General features: G+C 37.1%; 3 protein-coding genes across 4 annotated transcripts in view; 1 reads left to right on the top strand and 2 right to left on the bottom strand.

Annotated features, from left to right (window-relative positions):
- The window catches only part of LOC101893064 (TBC1 domain family member 4), a 105,810-nt gene that overhangs the window by 66,481 nt on the left and 17,181 nt on the right, over positions 1–22,148 (bottom strand). For both annotated transcript variants that reach the window (XM_020034981.2, XM_020034982.2), the window contains exon 2: positions 2,289–2,759. In XM_020034981.2, coding sequence (XP_019890540.2) covers positions 2,289–2,759 — 471 coding nt within the window. The remainder of the gene's footprint in view (positions 1–2,288; positions 2,760–22,148) is intronic.
- On the bottom strand, positions 9,956–11,054 carry LOC101893468 (uncharacterized). The gene is made up of 3 exons (XM_005178264.4): positions 10,896–11,054; positions 10,692–10,826; positions 9,956–10,600 (listed from the first exon to the last, which is right to left on the bottom strand). Exons 1-3 carry the CDS (start codon positions 10,951–10,953, stop codon positions 10,053–10,055), a joined length of 741 nt encoding a protein of 246 aa, XP_005178321.2. The 5' UTR covers positions 10,954–11,054; the 3' UTR covers positions 9,956–10,052.
- On the top strand, positions 14,172–15,376 carry LOC109611764 (uncharacterized). Its single transcript, XM_020034983.2, has 3 exons — positions 14,172–14,298; positions 14,375–14,512; positions 14,579–15,376. Exons 1-3 carry the CDS (start codon positions 14,241–14,243, stop codon positions 14,998–15,000), a joined length of 618 nt encoding a protein of 205 aa, XP_019890542.2. The 5' UTR covers positions 14,172–14,240; the 3' UTR covers positions 15,001–15,376.

Raw genomic sequence — 22,148 nt, 5'->3', positions numbered from 1 at the left:
ATTTTGGTCTATTCCCGGCGAAGCGCTTGCTTGAGGTGATCGACATTTTGGTATTTTTTAGTGCCAACCTTGCTTTTCAAAATACTCCAGACACAATAGTCCAACGGATTGATATCCGGAGATTTTGTTGGCCATTGTGGTTCGCTAGAAATGAAGCGAGGAATCACTTTTTGGAATCATTCTTAGGTGGCGCGTGCTGAGTGCGTTGGTGCTGAGACCTGTTGGAATGTCCAAGCCCAAAACTGTTTGCATGTCCAAGGCTTTAATACACCCTCTAGAATATTTTCGGGATAACATTCGGCATTTATTCTGATGCCACGGTCGATTAATACGAGCGGAGAGCGACCATCGGCTGTCATGGCGGCCCACACCATCACCATGGCCGGCGCTTGTCGAATGGAATATTGCGATATGTTCAGCTCACGAGCCATTTTCGGTCACTGCGACGCGGGTTTCGATTAAGTCGCTGAAAAGTACTTAGTGGTACTAAATTTGGTATTGGGTGAGGATATAGAGCTGAAATCCAGAAATTTGATATTGCGGTTTTTCTTGGCATCTGAGATTGAGATATGGAGATTTTGAAAATGGGTGCCACATATGTACGAACAGTACTAAATGGTACACTTTTGGTATTGGGTGAAGAGAAATCTGAAATTTTGTGCTAGGGTAGCTTTTCCGTGTGTAGCCTGGGAATATAGAGGTGGTTTCGGAAATTTGTACTATAATTGTTGGAAAAGTGCTAAATGGTACTAAATTGGGTATTGGGTGAAAGGATAGAGCTAAAATCCTGAAATTTGATATTGAGGTCTCTGTTGATATCTGAGATTGAGATATGGACGTGGTTTTGGAAATGTGTACTATAGTTGTTTAAAATGTACTTAGGGGTACTAAATTGGGTACTGGATGAATTAATAGAGCTAGAATCCCAAAATTTAATATTGAGGTGTATGTTGGTATTTGGGATTGAGATATGGAGGTGTTTCTGGTAATGTGAGCTTTGATTGTACGAAAAGTACAAAGTGGTACTAAATTTAGTATTGAGGGAATGGATAGAGCTGAAATCCAGAAATTTGATATTGAGGTCACTGCTGGAATCTGGGATTGAGGTATGTAGATGGTTTTGAAAATGTGTACTATAATTGTTCGAAAAGTACTGGGATACTAAATTGACTTTTGAGTGAAAGAATAGAGTTTAAATCCTGATATTTGATATTGAGGTCTCTGTTGGTACCTGGAATTGAGATATGGATTAGGTTTTGGAAATGTGTACTATAATTGTACAAAAAGTACTAAATGGTACTACATTTGGTGTTGGGTGAAGGGAGAGAGCTAGAATCCCGAAATTTGATATTGACTCAAACGACATTTTTAAAATCCACTAAAACCCGTCGTAGGGGCCGAAAAATGACTAATGAACTGAAAATATCGCAATATTCCATTCGGCAAATACTGAAAAATGAGCTCTTGGTAAGTCCATTGAAATTCCAAAAAGTACAAGAAATTATACCGCGACAGAAAGAAAATAGACTCAAAAGAGCTAAAGAATTGCTCGCTTCATTTTCAGCGCACAAATACCACCAAAATCTCCGGATACCAATCCGTTGGACTATTGTGTCTGGAGTATTTTAGAAAGCAAGATTGGCCTTAAAAATACCAAAATGTCGATCACCTCAAGCAATCGCTTCGCCGGGAATAGTTCAAAATACCGCAGAGCAACTTTTGGGCAGCGTGTGACAGTTTCATTGGCCATTTGAAGGCCATAATTCGTGCCAAAGGTGACCAATTCGAACAAATCTTAACTTAGTCTAACATTTGATGCTATTTCCGACATTTGTTGCTTCCATTCAATAAAATTTAAAAAAAATTCAAAATTATGGCGTTTGACTTTGTTGCCGGTTTTTTTTTCTCACCCTGTATATTTTTTTTACTCAGAAAATGTTGTCGATAATCGATGGGAGATTTATCCATACATCAGAGATTTCTTTGAACATATAATCGCTCTCTGTTCAATATTCAGTTGAAAATGCCTTATCGAATCGAATCCTTGCTTGACATTTCCCGCTTGAAACATAAAAATTGTGGGCGGACACACACACAGCAAGTCACTATGGTGACCGGCGGCATCAACAATTTAAAGTTTACGAACAATTTCATACGTGTTCAGGGCCATGCAATTTCCGTTTCCTTTCAATCTTTTCAAAAATCCCTCCCCCTGCACTACAACGTTCAAACAAAGGAGACGAACAAAAGAGGTCAAATTGGGAATGTGGGAGAAAATAAAAACTTACCTCTTCGACCGCATCGCATTCGAACAGATAAATGTGCAGCAAGGGATCCTTGGGCTCTTTCATCAGATACACCAGCCCGGTTATGGGCCCTGTGAATTCCATAAAATTATTCGGTACACCATTGTCATCGTTGGCTTGTTGTTGTTGCTGCTGCGCCTGTTGTTGTTGTTGGTATGAGGCTGCCGCACTTGAAGACAACGACCCATAGGAGGTGGAAGTTTTTAGGGATGACTTGAAACCATTGCTTGTGGACGATAAACCATTGCCGCCAACGCTGCCATTCGAGTGCTGTGACAAAGATTGCTGCTGCTGCGGCGTCTTGAGTTGCATAAATCCATTGCCCACCTGCTTGCCACCCTGTTTGTGGACAATGCGACACATGCCAACAATGTGTTTGAGTGGATGACTGAATTGCAGTTCAAAGTCTGAGTTGTAGGATTCCAGATTGCCATTTTCAATGCCAACGGAAAGCTGTCAAGAAAGGGAGGAGAAAAAAGTTTAGCAAAAGAACAATACAAAGGAAGTTAGGAGAAAGAGAGAAGAAAGTAGAAAAACTTTTTTTGAAAAGTCATCAACAATAAAATAGGAAAAATTGTTTTTATTTTGGGAATATGTTTTCAAATACCGTCCGCTGGATATTTAAAAATAATGTCAAAGAGTTATCCAAAACCATGAAAATTTTCAAAACTTTTTCATGTCTTCTTCAAGCGAAGAATTTCTAAAGAATTTCCCATTGCCCTGAAAAACGGATAATCTTGCCTTTTTCTAACCTTCTTCAGAACATTTTCAATAACCCAAAAAGTTTTCAAAAAAAAAATCAATTTAAGCCCTCTCCATTGACTTGAAATGAGGAAGACATCTTTCAAGCCTTTTTCATGCCTTCTCGAAGCACTTTACCCATATCCGCCAGTTCTATGGCTTATACAATTTTCCAGCCATACTGCATGCCTTTTTTTTTGGCCTTCCCTCTAATGCAAAAATAAGGATTAAAAAAATTGTTCAAGCATTTTCCACGTTTGTTCGAGCCTTCTGTATTTCCATGCTCGTTTCAAGCCCACTTCAAGAGTTTTTCATGCCTTTTTCAAGCTCACAAAATTATCTGAAATTGAGACTTTTTAATGCATTTTAAGCATTTTCAAACCATTTCCAATAATCCAAAAAGTTTTAAAAAAAATTGCAATTTAATCCCGTTCCATTGACTTGAAATGAGGAAGGCATTTTTCAAGCCTTTTTCATGCATTCCAATTCATTCAAGCCTCAAATTCATTCAAGCCTCTTCCAAACTTTGTTCAAATCTTCTTTATTTCCATGCTCGTTTCAAGCCCACTTCAAGTGTTTTTCATGACTTTTTCAAGCTCTTAAAATTTTCTAAAATTGAGAGACATTTTAATGCATTTTCATGCCTTTTCAAATAATTTTCAATAATCCAAAAGGTTTTCAAAAAAAATTTTAATTTAAGACCTCTTCATTGACTTGAAACATAGAAAGACATTTTCAAGCCTTTTTCATGCCTTATCGAAGCACTTTTCTTAAATCTGCAACTTTTATGGTTTAAAAATTTTACCAAACCTACTTCTTTTCAGGCCTTCTTTCTATGTAAAAAGTGGATTTTTTAAAAATTCATTCAAGCCCATTCCAAGCTTTTTCAAGCCTTCTGTATTACCATGCTCGTTTTATGCCCACTTCAAGTTATTTTCATGCCTTTTTCAAGCTCTTTAAATGTTTTCAAACCATTTTGAATAATCCAAAAAGTTTTCAAAAAAAACAAGTTAAAAAGAAGTAAGTTCGGCCGGGCCGAACTTTTAATACCCTCCACCATTTACAACGAATTTGGAAATTTTCAAAAAAATAAAATCCTTAAAAAATTCTGTTAAAATTTTAAAAATACCGAATATAGCCGTTATGTTGGGGTCTATACGACGTGGACATACATATGCATTGTTTGTCATAAGCCATTACCATATTCAAATTCGAAACTGGACCCGCACCGACAATTTTCTGTCATAGACTGTAGTTCCCATAACGAACTTCAAATATCAAATTTTAAACAATTCCGGTTAATAATGTCGCTAAAATCATCAAAATACCGAACATAGCGAGGTGCCGTTATATGGGAGCTATACGAAGACGTGGACCTGCACAGACAATTTTCAGTCTTAGGGTGTAGAATCCATTTGGAACTTAAAATACCAAATTTGAAACAATTCCAGTGAATAATGTCGCTAAAATCATCAAAATACCGAATATAGAGAGGTACAGTTATATTGGGGCTATACGAAGACGTGGACCTGCAAAGACAATTTTCTGTCTTAGGGTGTAGTATCCATTTGGAACTTCAAATACCAGATTTGAAACAATTCCCGTGAATAATGTCGCTAAAATCATCAAAATACCGAATATCGGGAGGTACCGTTATATGGGGGCTATACGAAGACATAGACTTGCACAGACAATTTTCTATCTTAGGGTGTAGTATCCATTTGGAACTTCAAATACCAAATTTGAAACAATTCCGGTGAATAACGTCGCTAAAATCATCAAAATACCGAATATAGGGAGGTACCGTTATATTGGGGCTATACGAAGACGTGGACCTGCAAAGACAATTTTCTGTCTTAGGGTGTAGTATCCATTTGGAACTTCAAATACCAGATTTGAAACAATTCCCGTGAATAATGTCGCTAAAATCATCAAAATACCGAATATCGGAAGGTACCGTTATATGGGGGCTATACGAAGACATAGACTTGCACAGACAATTTTCTATCTTAGGGTGTAGTATCCATTTGGAACTTAAAATACCAAATTTGAAACAATTCCGGTGAATAACGTCGCTAAAATCATCAAAATACCGAAAATCCGGAGGTACCGTTATATGGGAGCTATATGAAAACGTGGACCTACATGGCCCATTTACGAACTTAACCTGCCTACTGGAAAAATAAACATGTGTGCAAAATTTTAGCCATCTATCTCAATTTATTCGAAAGATAGCGTGATTACAACAGACAGACAGACAGACGGACAGACAGACGGACAGACAGACAGACAGACGGACATCGCTAAATCGACTTAGAATTTTACGCTGATCAAGAATATATATACTTTGTTGGGTCTGACATGAGTATTTCGAGGAGTTACAAACGGAATGACAAAGTTAATATACCCTCCATAGTATGGTGGAGGGTATAAAAAAATAATTTAAGCCCTTTCCATTACTTAACATGAGGAAGACATTTTTCAAGCCTTTTTCATGCCTTCTCGAAGCACTTTTCTTAAATCTGCAACCTCTATGGCTTATATAATTTTCCAAGTCTACTGTATGCCTCTTTCAGGTCTTCCTTCTAATGCAAAAATATGGATTTAAAAAAAATCGTTCAAGCCTTTTCCAAGCTTTCTTCAAGCCTTCTTTATTTCCACGCTCGTTTCAAGCCCCCTTCAAGTCTTTTTCAAGCTTTTTAAATTATCTGAAATTACGTCTTTTTAATGCATTTTTAAGCCTTTCAAACCATTTTCAATAAACCAAAATGTTTTCAAAAAAAAAAAATAATAATAATAATTTAAGCCCTTTTCATTGACTTGAAAAATAGGATGCCATTTTTTAAGCCTTTTTCATGCCTTATCGAAGCACTTTTTTTTAAATCTGCAACTTCTATGGTTTAAAAATTTTCCAAACCTACTTCATGCCCTTTTCAGACCTTCTTTCTAATGCAAAATGTGGATTTTTAAAAAATTCATTCAAGCCTTTTCCAAACTTTGTTCAAGCCTTCTTTATTTTTATGCTCGTTCCAAGCCCACTTAAAGTTATTTTCAAGCCCCTTCAATGATCTGAAATTGTGTCTTTTTTATGCATTTTTAAGCCTTTTCAAACCATTTTCAATAAACCAAAATGTTTTCAAAAAAGAATTCATTTTAAGCCCTTTTCATTGAGTTGAAAGAGGAAGACATTTTTCAAGCCTTTTTCATGCCTTCTCGAAGCACTTTGCCCTTATATGGCTTATATAATTTTCCAAGCCTACTGCATGCCCTTTTTCAGACCATCTTTCTAATGTTAATTGTGGATTTTTAAAAAAATCATTCAAGCCTATTCCAAGCTTTTTCAAGCCTTTTTTATTTCTTTGCTCGTTTCAAGCCCCCTTCAAGCTATTTTCATGCCTTTTTCTAGCTATTTAAATTATCTGAAATTAAGACTTTTTAATACCTATTTCAAACCTCATACAAAACATTTTCAATAACCCACAAAGTTAAAAAAAATCAATTCAAGCCCTTTCTATTGGCTTGAAATGAGCAAGCCATTTTTTAAGCCTTTTTCATTTCTTTTCGAAACACTTTACCCAGATCCGCAACTTCTATGGCTTATATAATTCTCCAAGGCCACTGCATGCCTTTGTCAGGCCTTCCTTCTAATGCAAAAATATGGTTAAGAACAATCTTTCAAGCCTTTTTCATGCTTTGTTCAAGCCTTCTGTATTTCCATGCTCGTTTCAAGCCCCATTCAAGCTATTTTCATGCCTTTTCCAAGCTCATAAAATTATATGAAATTGAGACTTTTTAATGGATTTTTAAGCCTTCTTCAGAAAATTTTCAATAACCCAAAAAGTTTTCAAAATAAGTTCGATTCAAGCCCCTTCCATTGACTTGAAATGAGGAGGACATTTTTCAATCCTTTTTCATGATTTCTCGAAGCACTACGCCCTGATCCGCAACTTCAATGCTTATATAATTTTCCAAGCCTACTGCATGCCTTTTTTCAGGCCTTCTTTATAATTTTAAATGTGGATTTTTTAAAAATTCATTCAAGCCTTTTCCAAGCTTTGTTCAAGCCTTCTGTATTTCCATGCTCGTTTCAAGCCCACTTCAAGTGTTTTTCATGCCTTTTCATGCTCTTAAATTGATCTGAAATTGAGATTTTTTAATGCATTTTTAAGCCCTTTCAAACCAATTTCAATAATCCAAAAAGTTTTCAAAAAAAAATATATTTTAGCCTTTCTCCTGACTTGAAATGAGGAAAACATTTTTCAAGCCTTTTTGATGCAATTTTCAAGCCATTTTCATGCCGCAACTTCTATGGCTTATATAATTTTTCAAGCCTACTGCATGCCTTTTTCAGGCTTTCTTTCTAACATTAAATGTGGATTTTTTTAAAATTCATTTAAGCCTATTCCAAGCTTTGTTCAATCCTATTTTTATTTCTATGCTCGTTTCAAGCCCACTTCAAGTTATCTTTATGCCTTTTTCATGCTCTTAAAATGATCTGGAATTAAGGTCTTTTATACATTTTAAGCCTACTTCCTATGGTTTTCAACTCCTTTGCATTGATCTGAAATGTAGATTTTTAAATATTATTTTCAAGCCTTTTGATTTGGTCAGATTTTTAACAAGAGATTTTCAAGCCTTTTTCATGCCATTTTCAAATATTTTTCATTATCTGTTGTCTTTTTAATGCATTTTTAAGTCTATTCAAAACATTTTCAATAATCCAAAAAGTTTTCAAAAAATTTCAATTTAAGTCCTTTCTCTTGACTTGAAATGAGGAAGACAACCTTCAAGCCTTTTCCATGAATTCTCGATGCACTACGACCTGATCCGCAACTTCTATGGCTTTTATAATTTTCCAAGCCTACCGCATGCCTTTTCAGGCTATTCTTATAATGCAAAATGTGGATTTATAAAATCGTTCAAGCCTTTTCCATGTTTTGTTCAAGCCTTCTTCGTTTCTATACTCATTTCAAACCCAATCAAGTTATTTTCATGCCTTTTTCAAGCTCCTAAAATTATCTGAAATTGAAACTTTCTAATGCATTTTCAAGACTTCTTTACACGATTTTAAACTCTTTTCGGTTAACTGAAACGTAGATTTTTCAAATATTTTGTTTAAGCCCTTTCATTTGATCTTATTTTTAAAGAGATCTTCAAGCCTTTTTAAAATATTTTCTACTGTTTGTGCTTAGGTCAAACCTACTTTAAATTCCTCTTACTTTCGAGCCCATTTCAGCTGTTTTTATCGACTTCATCAATCCCTTTCATTGGTCAGCAATCTATTTTTTTTAAGAATTTCCAAGCCCTCTACATGCCATTTTCAAGCCCTCTTCATGCTACTTTCAAGCGCTTTATATTTCTCCGAAACGAAAAGTTTAAAAGATTTTTTTTGTCAAGACATTTCCTTCCATCGCCTTTGCAAAGAACTTTTAAGTCTTACTCATGTATTTTTCTAGAGTTTGTCATTGACCTGAAAGATGTACTACTTTTATAACATGCAAGCCTTTTTCATGCCTTTTTCAAATCTACTTCATTGTTCGTGTTTTGGTTAAGCCTTCTAAAAGCCCTTTTTCAAGTTTTTGTTATGCCTCTTTCATTGGTCTGAATTGATGCATTTTCGAGGCCTATTTATGCAAATTTTCAACTCCTTTTCTTTAATCTGAATCATATATTTTTCAAGACTTTTTCAAATTCTTGACCTGAATTTTGTACTTTTAAAATATTATTTATGCCTTTTACATGTCATGCCTTCTTTAATACCTTTTTATTTTCAAGCCATCTTCAAGTCTTTCATGCCTTTCTCAAGCCCCCAAATTGGTCTGAAATATGGATTTATAAATGCATTTTTAAGACAAATTCATGCAATTTCCGAGCTATTTTCATTGAGCTGTAAAGTGTTTGTTCGTGCAGAACTTCTTTATTATCCTATTTCAAGTCCATTCATTCATGGGAAATTCAGCCTTTCCATGCCTTTTTTCATGCCATTTGTTTGATTATCCGGTACTTTTTATACCCTCCATCATAGTATGGAGGGTATAGTAAGTTTGTCACTCCGTTTGTAGCACCTTGAAATATATATTTTATGCTCCACAAAGTATGTATATATTCTCGATTAGCATAGAATTCTCTGTCGATTTAGCGATGTCCGTTCGTCGTTTTTAGCGACATTATTCACTGGAACTATTTCAAATTTGGTATTTGAAGTTCGAAATGGATACCACAGTCTGTGACAGAAAATTGTCTATGCTGGTCCACGTCTTCGTATAGCCCCCATATAACGTTACCTCCCGATATTCGGTATTTTGATGATTTTAGCGACATTATTCACCGGAATTGTTTCATATTTGGTATTTAAAGTTCGCAATGGGTACTACATCCTATGACAAAAATTTTTGTATGCAGGTCCACGTTTTCGTATATCCTCCATATAACGGTACCTCCCGATATTCGGTATTCTAATGATTTTAGCGTCATTATTCACCGGAATTGTTTCATATTTGGTATTTGAAGTTCGCAATGGATACTACAGCCTATGACAACAAATTTCGTATTCAGATCCACGTCTTCATATAGTCTCTATACGACGGTTTTCATTTAAGTGGTCGGATTTTTTTTTTTTTGAAAATTTCAAATTTCTTCCGAATGGTGGAGGGTATTAAAAATTCGGCCCGGAACTTAGCTGCCTTTTTATTCGTTTCATATTGGCCTATTCTCCTACGCTGCTTCGTTTCTCAACTTCGTATTTCGTTTCGTAGGAGCTTCTCCTTTTTTCCCTTAGGGGGTTCCTTTTTCTTCTGCTTTAGTAATACCAATCCGCACTGGAGGAGTCTGTTGATACCTTATATTTAACTGAAGCATGAAAAGAGAGGCTTGACGATTTTTGGAAATTTCAATATTTTATTTTTTTTATTGAATTTGTTTCTCAATTTTAAATTAAATGCCTAAGACTACCGAAATCGCCTTCTACTAAATCGGAAAGAAAGTGATTCCATCACTTCGTTATTGTCAAACTACAACAACTTCTACATCTGCTGTTACATTTTTTGGGTTTTTATCTGGCACCGGCACGGATCTGGCTTCCATAAGTTTCTTTGATTTTTTCGTTTTTATATTTTCATAATCTGCTTCGGCTTCTTTTGCGTACTCCTTATATTCGTTTTCTATTGAATCGGCGTCATAGCAATCAGAGTCATCATCTTCTTCTTCTTCGTCGTCGTCACAATCTTCGTCATCTTCATCGACATTGTCTTCGTCATATTCCTCGTCCTCTTCTCCCTCTCCATACTCGAAATCCATGTCATCGTCCGATTTTTTGGAACAATATCTTGAAATACACCAAATGATAAGAATGACCACCACCAAACAGAGGGCCCCAATTTTATAGATATTTCCCATCAACAACTCCATGGGGGACACATCCAGATTGTGGGTCACTGTGGTATACATCTGAACATCGTTGTGATAATTACAGCCATCCGAGGTGCAATTGAAACACTCCGATTCACAAAACCAATCTCGTGCAGCACATTTGCGTTCAACTTTGGGTACTTCACCTAATCGGCGGAATTAAAAAAAAAAAAAAAAAAACAATTTTTAACAACCTTTGATCTCCAAACTCCGTCACTCACTCACTCGCTCACTCACCTCTGGTCAATTCGGTGACACACATTGTGGCACCCAGCCAACATTCCTTGAGAAATGTTGGATTTTCGGCCATTTTGATTTTATAACACAATGCATTATTGGAATTCCTACAGATGTGGCAATGCAGGGCCCATCCTAGGGAAATCAAAAAAAAAAGAGATTTTCAAATTTCAAAATTGAAGAGTATATATAGAAGTGTTGCACCTGTCACTGCACCCTGAATCAATACCAGGAGAATTATTGAAAGTCTGCCGCACTCCATTTTTGTATGTATCCGACGTTTTAGGGTTATTTACTCAAAATATATCTGGCCGTTCTGCAACAACTGAAGTATCCGATAAAACTGACAAGATTGTCGTATCGACGACAGTGGCTGGTGGTCGGTATTAATAATAGAAATGATTACCACGACAAACCGCATAAAATATATTTCAAAATGATTCAGGCTTGTTCGGTTTTATTTTTGTAAAAATAAATGTCTAATAAAAATGGAGCTCGATCTGAATGATGATAAAAGTTGCATGAAAGACCTATGGTAGATCTCTCAAATCTAGAAGATATATTTGAGGTTTCCAAGCTATAGAAGGTGCCTTAGGTGTCTAAAATATCTAAAAAAAAGTATCGACTGGTTTTGCCGACAGTTGTATACCCTCAGCCAATGTTCGATTATTTAAAATCGGATGTCAATTTCGCTTTTTATGAGCTTCAGGGATATTGAAAATTTTGAGCTTGTTTCGGATTATATAAACGTTTTGGTCATTAAAACTTTGACCCTTTGTGGGGGAGGTTCCAGAAGGAGTGGTCCGATTTCCACCATCTTTATAACAGAACTTGTGTTGATGGAAATATTGAGATGTGCCAAGTCTGAATAGAATCTGATGTTAATTTTGTGTTTTATGAACTTCATGGACATTCAAAATTTTGACCCTTTGTAGGGGAGGTACCAGAAGGAGTGGATCGACATATCTCATATTCATAGCAGATGATGTGTTAGTAAAATTAATGGGATGTGTGAAATATCAAGAGAACCGGATGCTTATTTCGGATTTTATAATCGTTTTGGTTATTCAAAACTTTGACCCTTTGTGGGGTAGGTACCAGAAGGAATGATCCGATCTCTACCATATTTATAGAAGATCTGGTGTTGATAGAAATATTGAGATGTGCCAAGTCTGAATGGAATCTGATGTTAATTTTGCGTTTTATGAGCTTCATGGACATTCAAAATTTTGACCCTCTGTGGGGAAGGTACCAGAAGGAGTGGACCGATATATTCCATTTTCACACCAGACCTTGGGCTAATAAAATTATTGGGATGTGTGAAATTTGAAGACAATCGGACTCTTACATCACATTTTATAAGAGTTGTAATTATTCAAAATTTTAACCATTTGTGGGGGAGGTACTTGATGGAGTGTTCGGATATTGTCCATTTTCACACCTGACCTAGCACTGACGCTAATATTAGAATTTGCAAAGTTGCAGGAAAATCGGATTATCCTTTTTCTTTTGGTGCAAAAAATATTTTTTTTTTTTTGAAAATTTCGACCTTTTGTGGGGGAGGTACCAGAAGGAGTGGACAGATATTTCCCATCCCCGAACTCGATCTAAGTTTGACAAAAATATTACGATGTACCAAGTTTGGACCAAATCGTATACTCCCTTCCAGAGTTATCGTGCGTAACAGCCAATCAGACAGACGGACGGATGGACATCGCTAGATCGACTCCAAATGTTCTGAAACGGAGCAGCTATCTTCCAAACATATTTTTAGGCGAAGTTTTACTACAAATGTGCTGTTTAATGCTCCAAAATATCTATCGAGGGTCTTCCAGTGGTCGAAGATTTTTGCTATGTTTTCTATGTATGGCAGATTTATTGGAGCACATTAATATCTTTAAGGTGGATTGTTGGGCTTTTAATGTTTTTATACTTCTAAAGAACCTCTTGGAGGGGAATTTTTGTAGGTCTTCATGAGGTGTAGAGAAGCTATTTCTATTTTCCGAAGATATTCTATTCCAAGAATGGTTACGAAATGAGGTTCCTCGCTTCATTTCCAACGCACCACAATGGCCACCAAAATCTCCGGATGCCAATCCATTGGACTATTGTGCCAAATCTGAACTTATGCTAAAATTTGATGCTATTTCCGACATTTTTTGCTTTCATAGTCCAATCTGGCACCATGCCATAAAGGGTCAACAGTTTGAATAATCACAACTCAAGGCTGGGGGTATAAGTCCTTCGGTAAAACCGACTGATACTATTTTACTTGTTTTTATACCCTCCACCATACTATGGAGGGTATATTAACTTTGTCGTTCCGTTTGTAACTCCTCGAAATATGTACTCATGTCAGACCCCACGAAGTATATATATTCTTGATCAGCGTAAAATTCTAAGTCGATTTAGCTATGCCCGTCTGTGTCTCGGTCTGTCCGACTTTCTGTTGTAATCACGCTATCTTTCGAACGAATTGAGATTGAATGCTAAAATTTTGCACACATGTTTATTTTTCCAGTAGGCATGTTAATTTCGTAAATGGGCCATGTAGATCCACGTTTTCATATAGCCCCCATATAACGGTACCTCCCGATATTCGGTATTTTGATGATTTTAGCGACATTATTCACCGGAATTGTTTCAAATTTGGTATTTGAAGTTCGAAATAGATACCACAGTCTGTGACAGAAAATTGTCTATGCAGGTCCAGGTCTTCGTATAGCCCCCATATAACTGTACCTCCCGATATTCGGTATTTTGACGAGTTTAGGTACAATACCCACCGAAACTGTTGGCCGTTTGAAGGCCATATTTCGTGCCGAAGGTGACCAATTCGAACAAATCTAAACTTTTTCTAATATTTGATGCTATTTCCGACATTTTTTGTTTTCATTCAATAAAATTTAAAAAAATGTCAGAATTATGGCTTTTGACTTTGTTGCAGTTTTTTCATCTCACCCTGTGTATTTTTACTTCTGTTATGATTATTCAAATTGTTGGCCCTCATTGGAGTAGGTTTCGAAGGATTGGGCCAATATTGTGCATTTCGTATCGGACCTAAATATATAAATGAAATATAAATATTGCGATTCCCACCACAATCGGATACTCCCTTCGAGAGTTATCGTGCGCATAAGCCAGCCAGGCAGACAGACAGACGGACATCGCTAGATCGACTCCAAATGTCCTGAAACGGGTTTGGTACAAAGAGAGTTAGGGTCTAAAACCATCACTTCGATGAGACACGTTTTGGCCGCATCAAATGATACATACCCTCCCCCTAGCCATATGGCTGAGGGTATAAAAATCGGCGAAAAAAAGTACCTCTTCCTCTGAAAAGAAAACCAGCTGATTATGTTGAACCTAAAAACAAAACAAATAATAAAAATAACAACAATGAGTGATGATATCGGAACTGGTTGCTTGCATGGCGGATTCTTGTTTTGCGGTTTTGCTGGCGATCATTTCTAAATTTACCCTCAGTCATTTGAATTAACTTGTTCTTCATTCGAACGAAGATTTCAAGGGTTTTGGACAGAACTTGTAATGGTTTCTCTAAAGCTTTTAGTCACTGTCTTGTTGCTGTTACAGAATCCAATAGAAGGTGAATTCTGCAGTTTGCTGTTGTTACAAATCTCTTGAGTAGTATTTTTCAAACCCTTCTTCCGGTCCCGTTTTAGGATGGTCACTAAAATGCCATGACTGTACAAATCAGATAAACGATAAATGTTCACATATCCCATCAGCCGATGATCCTCTATTTCTCTTGGAATGCCCACCCAGCTCGTCCATGTGTGTCATCCAAAGCGGTAGGGGAGGTAAGTTCTGATTTCGGTTTGAGAATTCAAATTTCCCAAAACAAAAAAATTCAATATCGATTTTAGAAAATGGAGTACAAGCATTGGCACGCTATTGCGCCCCACCAAATTGGTCGTGTACGGCGGAATTTTTCAGTTGCACCACCAATGGTTGTAATTATCTCAACGACACAGAGGTGTTGCAGGTGCAGGCGCAGTCAGGATATGTTATACAAGTTACTCCCATGGAATTGATAATGGTCAATATTTATGGTTTGGGGGCCATAGTTATGCTCTCCCTCGTTCTCGTAATTTGGGTTATTTCGAAATGTTGCGGTAAAATCGATGAAAATCCAACCACGGATGCCGACAGTGAAGTTGCGGATTTGAGTTTTGTGGATAATTTATTCGTTCATTTAGACATTGAAGAAAATGAGGACTCAATGGAAGAGGAATGGACCGAGCATGAAATGGAAAACGAAGCGGAGGAGGAGGAGGTGCCGCTATAGCATAAATAAAAAATTATTTCCTTCGAATTTTATTTTCATAGAAAGAGTGAGGAACAAATTTATATCCAAACAAGTTAAAAAACAGTAAGTTCGGCCGGGCTGAGCTTTGAATATCCTCCGCCATTTAGAATGAATTTGGAAATAAAATCCTTAAAAAATTCTGTAAAAATTTTTAAAAATACCGAATATAGCCGTTATATTTGTGTCTATACGACGTGGATCTACATGGGCATTGTTTGTTATAAGTCATTACCATATTCAAATTCCGAACTTGAAATAAACGGCGAATAATGTAGCTAAAATCATCAAAATATCGTATCGTAGGGAGGTAGCGTTATATCTGAGCTGTGCGGAGACCTGAACCAGCATAGACAATTTTCTACCATAGGCTGCAGCATCCATTACGAAGGTCTATTACGACATCTCAAAAAATTTTGGTGGGTATTGTACCTAAACTCGTCAAAATACCGAATATAGGGAGGTACTGGTATGTGGAGCCTATACGAAGACCTGGACCTGTATAGACAATTTTCTGTCACAGACTGTGGTATCCATTTCGAACTTCAAATATAAAATTTGAAACCATTCCGGTGAATAATGATGCTAAGATCATCAAACTACCGATTATAGGGAGGTACCTTTATATGGTCGCTACACGAAGACGTAGACCTGCATAGACAATTTTCTGTCTAAGGCTGTAGTATCCATTACGAACTTCAAATACCAAATTTGAAACAATTCCGGTGAATAATGTCGCTAAAATCATCAAAATACCGCATATCGGGAGGTACCGTTATATGGGGGCTATATAAAAACGTGGACCTACATGGACCATTTACGAACTTAACATGCCTACTGGAAAAATAAACATGTGTGCAAAATTTTAGCATTCAATCTCAATTCGTTCGAAAGATAGCGTGATTACAACAGAAAGTCGGACAGACCGACACACAGACTGTCATAGCTAAATCGACTTAGAATTTTACGGTGATCAAGAATATATATACTTCGTGGGGTCTGACATGAGTATTTCGAGGAGTTACAAACTGAACGGCAAAGTTAATATACCCTCCATAATATGGTGGAGGGAATACCCTCCGTAGTATGGTGGATACCAACTGATTGGTATCCGCAGATTTTGGTGGCCATTGTGGTGCGCTGGAAATGAAGCGAGAAACCTCATTTTGTAACCATTCTTCGGTGACGCGTGCTGAGTGCTATGGTGCTGAGTCCTGTTGGAATGTCCAAGGTCTGTGGCCAAAATGTTTGCGTGCCCAATGCTTTACTACACCCTCCAGAATATTTTCGCGAAAATATATGGCATTTATTCCGATGCCACGGTCGATTAATACGAGCGGAGAGCGGCCATCGGCTGTTAAGGCGGCCCACACCATGGTGTGCGGCGCTGGAGTTTTGATGGCCAACCAAAGGTGCACATTTTCAGCTGACCTCTTTGGCAAGTAAACACGATCATTTTGTTTTGTTGTTGTTTACAAACTGCTGGACAACAAATAGTTTCTCATCGGAGAAAAACAAAATTCGGCAGTTCACAACTTTCGGCCAAGCGAAGCAACTCTTTAGCTCTTTTGAGTCGATTTTCTTTCTGTTGCGGTAAAAGTTCTTGCACATTTTGGAACTTCAATGGCTTTACCCCGAGCTCATTTTTCAATAGTTGTCGAATGGAATATTGCGATATGTTCAGCTCACGTGCCATTTTTCGACCACTGCGGCGCGGATTTCGATCAAATCGCTTCTTTACTTTTCGAACTATTTCTGCTGATGTTGCTGTTTTCTTCCGTCCACTTCCTTGACGTCGGGCTACGCTACCAGCTACCAGTATCACGGTAACGAGCGACGGTACGAGACACAAAAGATTTATTCACATTTAAATGCTGGAGTGCTCTAACGATAGCCACTCAGCCACCATCACGCTTGAATTCCATCACGAATAACTTTTTTTCTGGAAAATTCTCACCAAAATGCTTTGGTACGCTTGTAAACAATATTATGAGCTGCCACTGGAATAATTTTAACAGCTGTCGGACGAGTGGCTTGGAAATGACAGCAGTCTGAAGTTGGTTGCAGTTTTTTTTTCATTTCACCGTGTATTTAAATAATCGAACATTGGCTGAGGGTCGGCAAAACCGACTGATACCTTTGTTTTATTTTTATTTAGGGATATTATATTTATTTTAGGGGGTATTTTTTTCTCCGATTTTTTTTTATTTTCCTTCTCCACAAGCAGGATTTTTATTATCACAAACTCTCTATGTAAACATACATCTTTGTCCTTGAACATTTGCTTCTAATCGGAATTTCTGTGTTTTTTTCCTTCAAATCCGCTTTTTTTCATCATCTCATCATTCTTTATCTATGTGCCTTTTCTTTGTCCTCTGTTTTCCCCTCTCCTTGCTGGGAAAATACAGAAATCTTAATTGACCATAACTAAAAGTGCATAATTGATCCTTTCACCAAGTTTGCTGTTGGAGATAAAGAAAAAAAAATAAATCGCGCATTTTTTCTTGCCCATCCTTGATGTCCTCCGTTTGGATGGAGCCTTCTTGTGGTCAATTTATGAAAGTTTATTTAATTCATCATCGTTTGTTTCACACTTTTCTCAAAACACACACAAAGGATTAGCCGAGACTCGAAGCAGGAGCAACATTGCAGGTTGGGAATAGAGAAGGAGAAAAAAGTTAAAAAGCAGTAAGTTCGGCCGGGCCGAATTTTGAATACCCTCCACCATTTAGAACGAATTTGGAAATTTTTAAAAAAATAAAATCCGTTCTAAATTCTGTTAAAATCTTAAAAATGCCGAATATATCCGTTATATTGGGGTCTATACGACGTGGACCTACATAGGCTTTGTCTGTCATAAGCCATTACCATATTAAAATTCCAAACTTGAAATAAACTGCGAATAATGTAGCTAAAATCATAACGATACCCTATATAGGGAGGTACCGTTATATCGGAGCTATACGAAGACCTGGACCTGCATAGACAACTCTCTGTCACAGGCTGTAGCATCCATTTCGAACTTCAAATACGACATCTCATACAAATTTCGGTGAGTATTGTACCTAAAATCGTCAAAATACCGAATATCGGGAGGTACCGTTATATGGGAGCTATACGAAGACATGGACCTGCATAGACAATATTCTGTCACAGACTGTAGTTCCCATTACGAACTCCAAATACTAAATTTGAAACAATTCCATTGAATAATGTCGCTTAAATCATCAAAATACCGAATATAGGGAGGTACTGATATACGGGGCCTATACGAAGACCTGGACCTGCATAGACAATATTCTGTCTTAGGCTGTAGTATCCATTACGAACTCTAAAGACGTAATTTGAAACTACTCCGCCGAATAATGAAGCTAAAATCATCAAAATATCGAATATTGGAAGATACCTTTATATGGGGGCCATATGAAGACGTGGACCTGCATAGACAATTTTCTGTCATAGACTGTAGATCCCATTACGAGCTCTAAATACTTAATTTGAAACTACTCCGGCGAATAATGACGCTAAAATCATCAAAATACCGAATATCGGGAGGTACCGTTATAGGTGGACCTGCATAGACAATTTTCTGTCTAAGGCTGTAGCATCCATTTGGAACTTCAAATTCCAAATCTGAAACAATTCCGGTGAATATTGTACCTAAAATCATCAAAATAGTTCCGAATATAGGGAGGTACTGATATATGGGGCCTATATGAAGACCTGGACCTGCATAGAAAATTTTCTATCACAGACTGTAGTTCCCATTACGAACTCCAAATACCAAATTTGAAACAATTCCGGTGAATAATGTCGCTAAAATCAGTAAAATATCGAATATAGGGTGGTACCGTTATATAAGGGCTATACAAAGACGTGGACCTGCATAGACAATATTCTGTCACAGACTGTAGTTCACATTACGAACTCCAAATACCAAATTTGAAAAAATTCCGGTGAATAATGTCGCTAAAATCAACAAAATACCGATTATAGGGAGGTACCCTTATATGGGGGCTATACGAAGACCTGGACCTGCATAGACAATTTTCTGTCTTAGGCTGTAGTATCCATTTGGAATTTCAAATACCAAATTTGAAACAATTCCGGTAAATAATGTCGCCAAAATCATAAGAATACCGATTATAGGGAGGTACCGTTATATGGGGGCTATACGAAGACGTGGACCTGTACAGATAATTTTCTGTCTTAGGCTGTAGTATCCATTTTGAACTGTCAATACTAAATTTGAAACAATTCCAGTGAATAATGTCGCTAAAATCATCAAAATACCGAATATCGGGAGGTACCAGTATATGGGGGCTATACGAAGACGTGGACCTGCATAGACAATTTTCTGTCTAAGGCTGTAGTATCCATTTCGAACTTCAAATACCAAATATGAAACAATTCCGGTGATTATTGTTGCTTAAATCAGTAAAATACCGAATATAGGGTGGTACCGTTATATGGGGGCGTGGACCTGCATAGACAATTTTCTGTCTTGGGCTGTAGTATCCATTTCGAACTTCAAATACCAATTTTGAAACAATTCCATTGAATAATGTCGCTAAAATCATCAAAATACCGAATATGGGGAGGTACCCTTATATGGGGGCTATACGAAAACGTGGACCTGCATAGACAATTTTCTGTCTTAGGCTGTAGTATCAATTTCGAACTTCAAATACCAAAATAGAAACAATTCCATTGAATAATGTCGCTAAAATCAACAAAATACCGATTATAGGGAGGTACCCTTATATGGGGGCTATACGAAGACGTGAACCTGCATAGACAATTTTCTGTCTAAGGCTGTAGTATCCATTTCGAACTTCAAATACCAAATTTGAAAAAATTCCGGTGAATAATGTCGCTAAAATCAACAAAATACCGATTATAGGGAGGTACCCTTATATGGGGGCTATACGAAGACGTGAACCTGCAAAGACAATTTTCTGTCATAGGCTGTAGTATCCATTACGAACTTTAAATACCCAATTTGAAACAATTCCGGTGATTATTGTCGCTAAAATCATCAAAATACCGATTATAGGGAGGTACCCCTATATGGGGGCTATACGAAGACGTAGACCTGCATAGACAATTTTCTGTCTAAGGCTGTAGTATCCATTACGAACTTCAAATACCAAATTTGAAACAATTTCGGTGATTATTGTCGCTAAAATCATCAAAATACCGAATATCGGGAGGTTCCGTTATATGGGGGCTATATGAAAACGTGGACCAATATGGCCCATTTACGAACTTATCCTGCGTACTGGCAAAATAAACCTGTGTGCAAAATTTTAGCCTTCTATCTAAATTCGTTCGAAAGATAGCGTGATTACAACAGACGGACAGACATACGGACGGACGGATGGCCGGACGGACAATCGATTTAGAATTTTACGCTAATCAAGAATATTAATAATTTGTTGGCTCTGACACGAGTATTCCTAGGAGTTACAAACGGAATGTTAAAGTTAATATACCCTCCATAGTATGGTGGAGGATATAAAAAGGCAGGGCTCGAAAAAAATACCTTGTCCATTCTTTGGGATTGTAAGGATAATTGCATTGAGCTTAATTGTGTTATATTGCTTTGGTGCAGTCCAAAGTTTCATTTTTTGTTGTTAGTTGTATCCTTGCAATAAAGGATGCAGTCAGATAGGTAGTTGACAAGGAGAGAGAGAGAGAGGGGGGATAAGCCCGTGTTGTTTTGGGTTTTTTCTATTCTGGTGGTCTATGGGTCTGTGGTTATTTTGTAAACTGGGAAGGCATATTGACCGAAGTAGAGAGAGATGGGGAGAGGAGAGAGAGAGGGAGGAGAGCATACCTTCCCATGCCTCTATGCCTTCCCTTGCCACCAAGTTCATGCTGTGCTATTGCTGGCACTGACTTTGGCGGTGATGCGATGCTGTTGTTTTCACCTGGGTCCTTGGATGATTAATTTTCTGCCTCGCCACCGCCACTGCTGCTGCTGTTGTTTTTGTTGGCTAATGTGCTTCGTTTAGTGGAAAATGAAAGCAAAACAAGAAAAATGCTCAATAAAAAAAACCTCTCATTGCGGGAGGTAAATTTTGGCCGGCCATATCGGCCAGGTGGGAGTTGAAAGGATTAAACTAATTGGGCTATCCTTGTTTTGGCTTTTGTGAATTAATTAACTAAACAGAAGTGAAAGCGCGCAAAGAGAAATGTCAAATTTTGTGCTAAACACAAAAACCATGAATAAAGTTCCGCCAACCATACACACCGAGCGTTTAGAAAAGAACAACAAAATGACATTAATGGCTATTAGCAGTCCAAAGATCAATGAGGGGTTTAAAGAGTTGGGTTGGGAGAAATAGAATCCTCAGCGACCCAAGAGGTCATATTCTTAGAACTGATTTATTTATGGGAGATCTTTTTTTCTGGGACCATTTGGAGGTTGGAGGCCATTATAATTTTCAGAACTGTTTTTCTTCTATGGGAAATACTTTTTCTGGTATCAATAGGTTAGAGATCATTTTTAGGAAAGTTTTTTTTTTTTTTTGTTTTTATCGATCAGAACCATGGGACAGTGTTTGGAGTGTCTAAATAGCAACTTAAGGCCTTTTAAAAGGTAGGTAAAAGGTATCAGTCGGTTTTTGCCGACAGATGCAGATAGCCTCAGCCAATGTTCGATTATTTAAATTTAATTTTGACTTATGTTATGATTATTCAAATTGTTGGACCTCTATGGAATAGGTACCGAAGGAATGGGCCAATATTCTCTATTTCGTATCGGACCTCAATAAATATGATATAAATGTTGCGAAGTGCCAGGGATGGACTAAATCGACTATTTCCTTCACTTCATTTAAGATATTTAATAATTTTTAGAAAATATTAAAAAAATGTGCCTGAGGTACCTGATATATGCCCTGTTCCAGAACCTGCAAGAATCTACTAATTTTGCAATTTTTTTCGATATCATATGGGGGAAAATCGGTTATCGTAGTAAAAAGTCTTACATTCTTGCAATTCTGGAACCAACCAATAGTCGGCCGAAGTATTTCAAACCATTGATATGGGCAAAATTACAAGAAAATCGAATATTTATTGGATATTTTCTGCGAAATCATAAATTCCGATATTCATCTCAGGTT

Source organism: Musca domestica, unplaced genomic scaffold (genome assembly GCF_030504385.1).
Source record: "Musca domestica strain aabys unplaced genomic scaffold, Musca_domestica.polishedcontigs.V.1.1 24, whole genome shotgun sequence".
NCBI classification, from domain to species: Eukaryota; Metazoa; Arthropoda; class Insecta; order Diptera; family Muscidae; genus Musca; species Musca domestica.
This window is presented reverse-complemented; position numbering and strand designations above follow the sequence as displayed.